At 41.3% G+C, this 669-nt stretch overlaps 1 protein-coding gene across 1 annotated transcript; it reads left to right on the top strand.

Moving 5' to 3' along the window:
- Positions 1 to 223: 223 nt before the first annotated feature.
- Positions 224 to 508, top strand: tube1 (tubulin, epsilon 1; the record flags this gene model as incomplete). Its single annotated transcript, XM_014000688.1, is given in 1 exon segment — positions 224 to 508. A coding segment is annotated over 1 exon segment (159 nt), but the record flags the coding sequence as incomplete, so codon positions are not given.
- Between the last annotated feature and the right edge of the window lie 161 nt (positions 509 to 669).

The following is a 669-nucleotide window of genomic DNA, read 5'->3' as shown; positions in this document are numbered from 1 at the left end:
GCATCCATCTTTCAGCATTAAGCGTTCGTTCTCTAGTTATGATTTACATTTATTATGTAGTGTAGTGCAGGAGTTTGTGTTTGTTCACCACAATAATCATAAAACACAAACACTTTCATAAACCATTCTCAGGTAAACAGAACCTGGCACTAATGATGCATGAAAAATCCCTGACGCTCAGTTCTCACGATATAATTGTGATTATTGTTTCCTTTTCCTGAAGGCTCACCTCCATCACTACCTGCATGTCGATGGGATGGAGCAGAGCGTCTTCGATGAGGCTTTTTCTTCCCTCAGCTCTCTGATTGAAGAGTACCATCACCTGGATGCCACTAAAGCCAGACTCATACCTGATGCTCCGAGACTCTGCATCGCCACATGAGATCTGCTCTGCTGTAGTTTCATCGCTGTCCGCTTCGAAACAACTCCACATAAACAGATCTAGTTTGAATATAATGATTATTTATGTTTGACTGATTAAAATGTTTCACATCTGACAAGAAAACCAGTTAGACTCTATCTTTATCTTATCTGAGAGAACGTTAATTCATGAACACCATAAAATAATGTCCAGTGAGTGAGTGAGTGAGTGAGTGGTTGGTTGGTTGGTTGGTTGGTTGGTTGGTTGGTTGGTTGGTTGGTTGGTTGGTTGGTTGGTTGGTTGGTTGG

This window comes from Austrofundulus limnaeus, unplaced genomic scaffold (assembly GCF_001266775.1).
Source record: "Austrofundulus limnaeus strain Quisiro unplaced genomic scaffold, Austrofundulus_limnaeus-1.0 Scaffold3747, whole genome shotgun sequence".
Classification (NCBI taxonomy): Eukaryota; Metazoa; Chordata; class Actinopteri; order Cyprinodontiformes; family Rivulidae; genus Austrofundulus; species Austrofundulus limnaeus.
The sequence above is the reverse complement of the archived record's forward strand: the minus strand, read 5'-3'. Positions and strand labels throughout refer to the sequence as shown.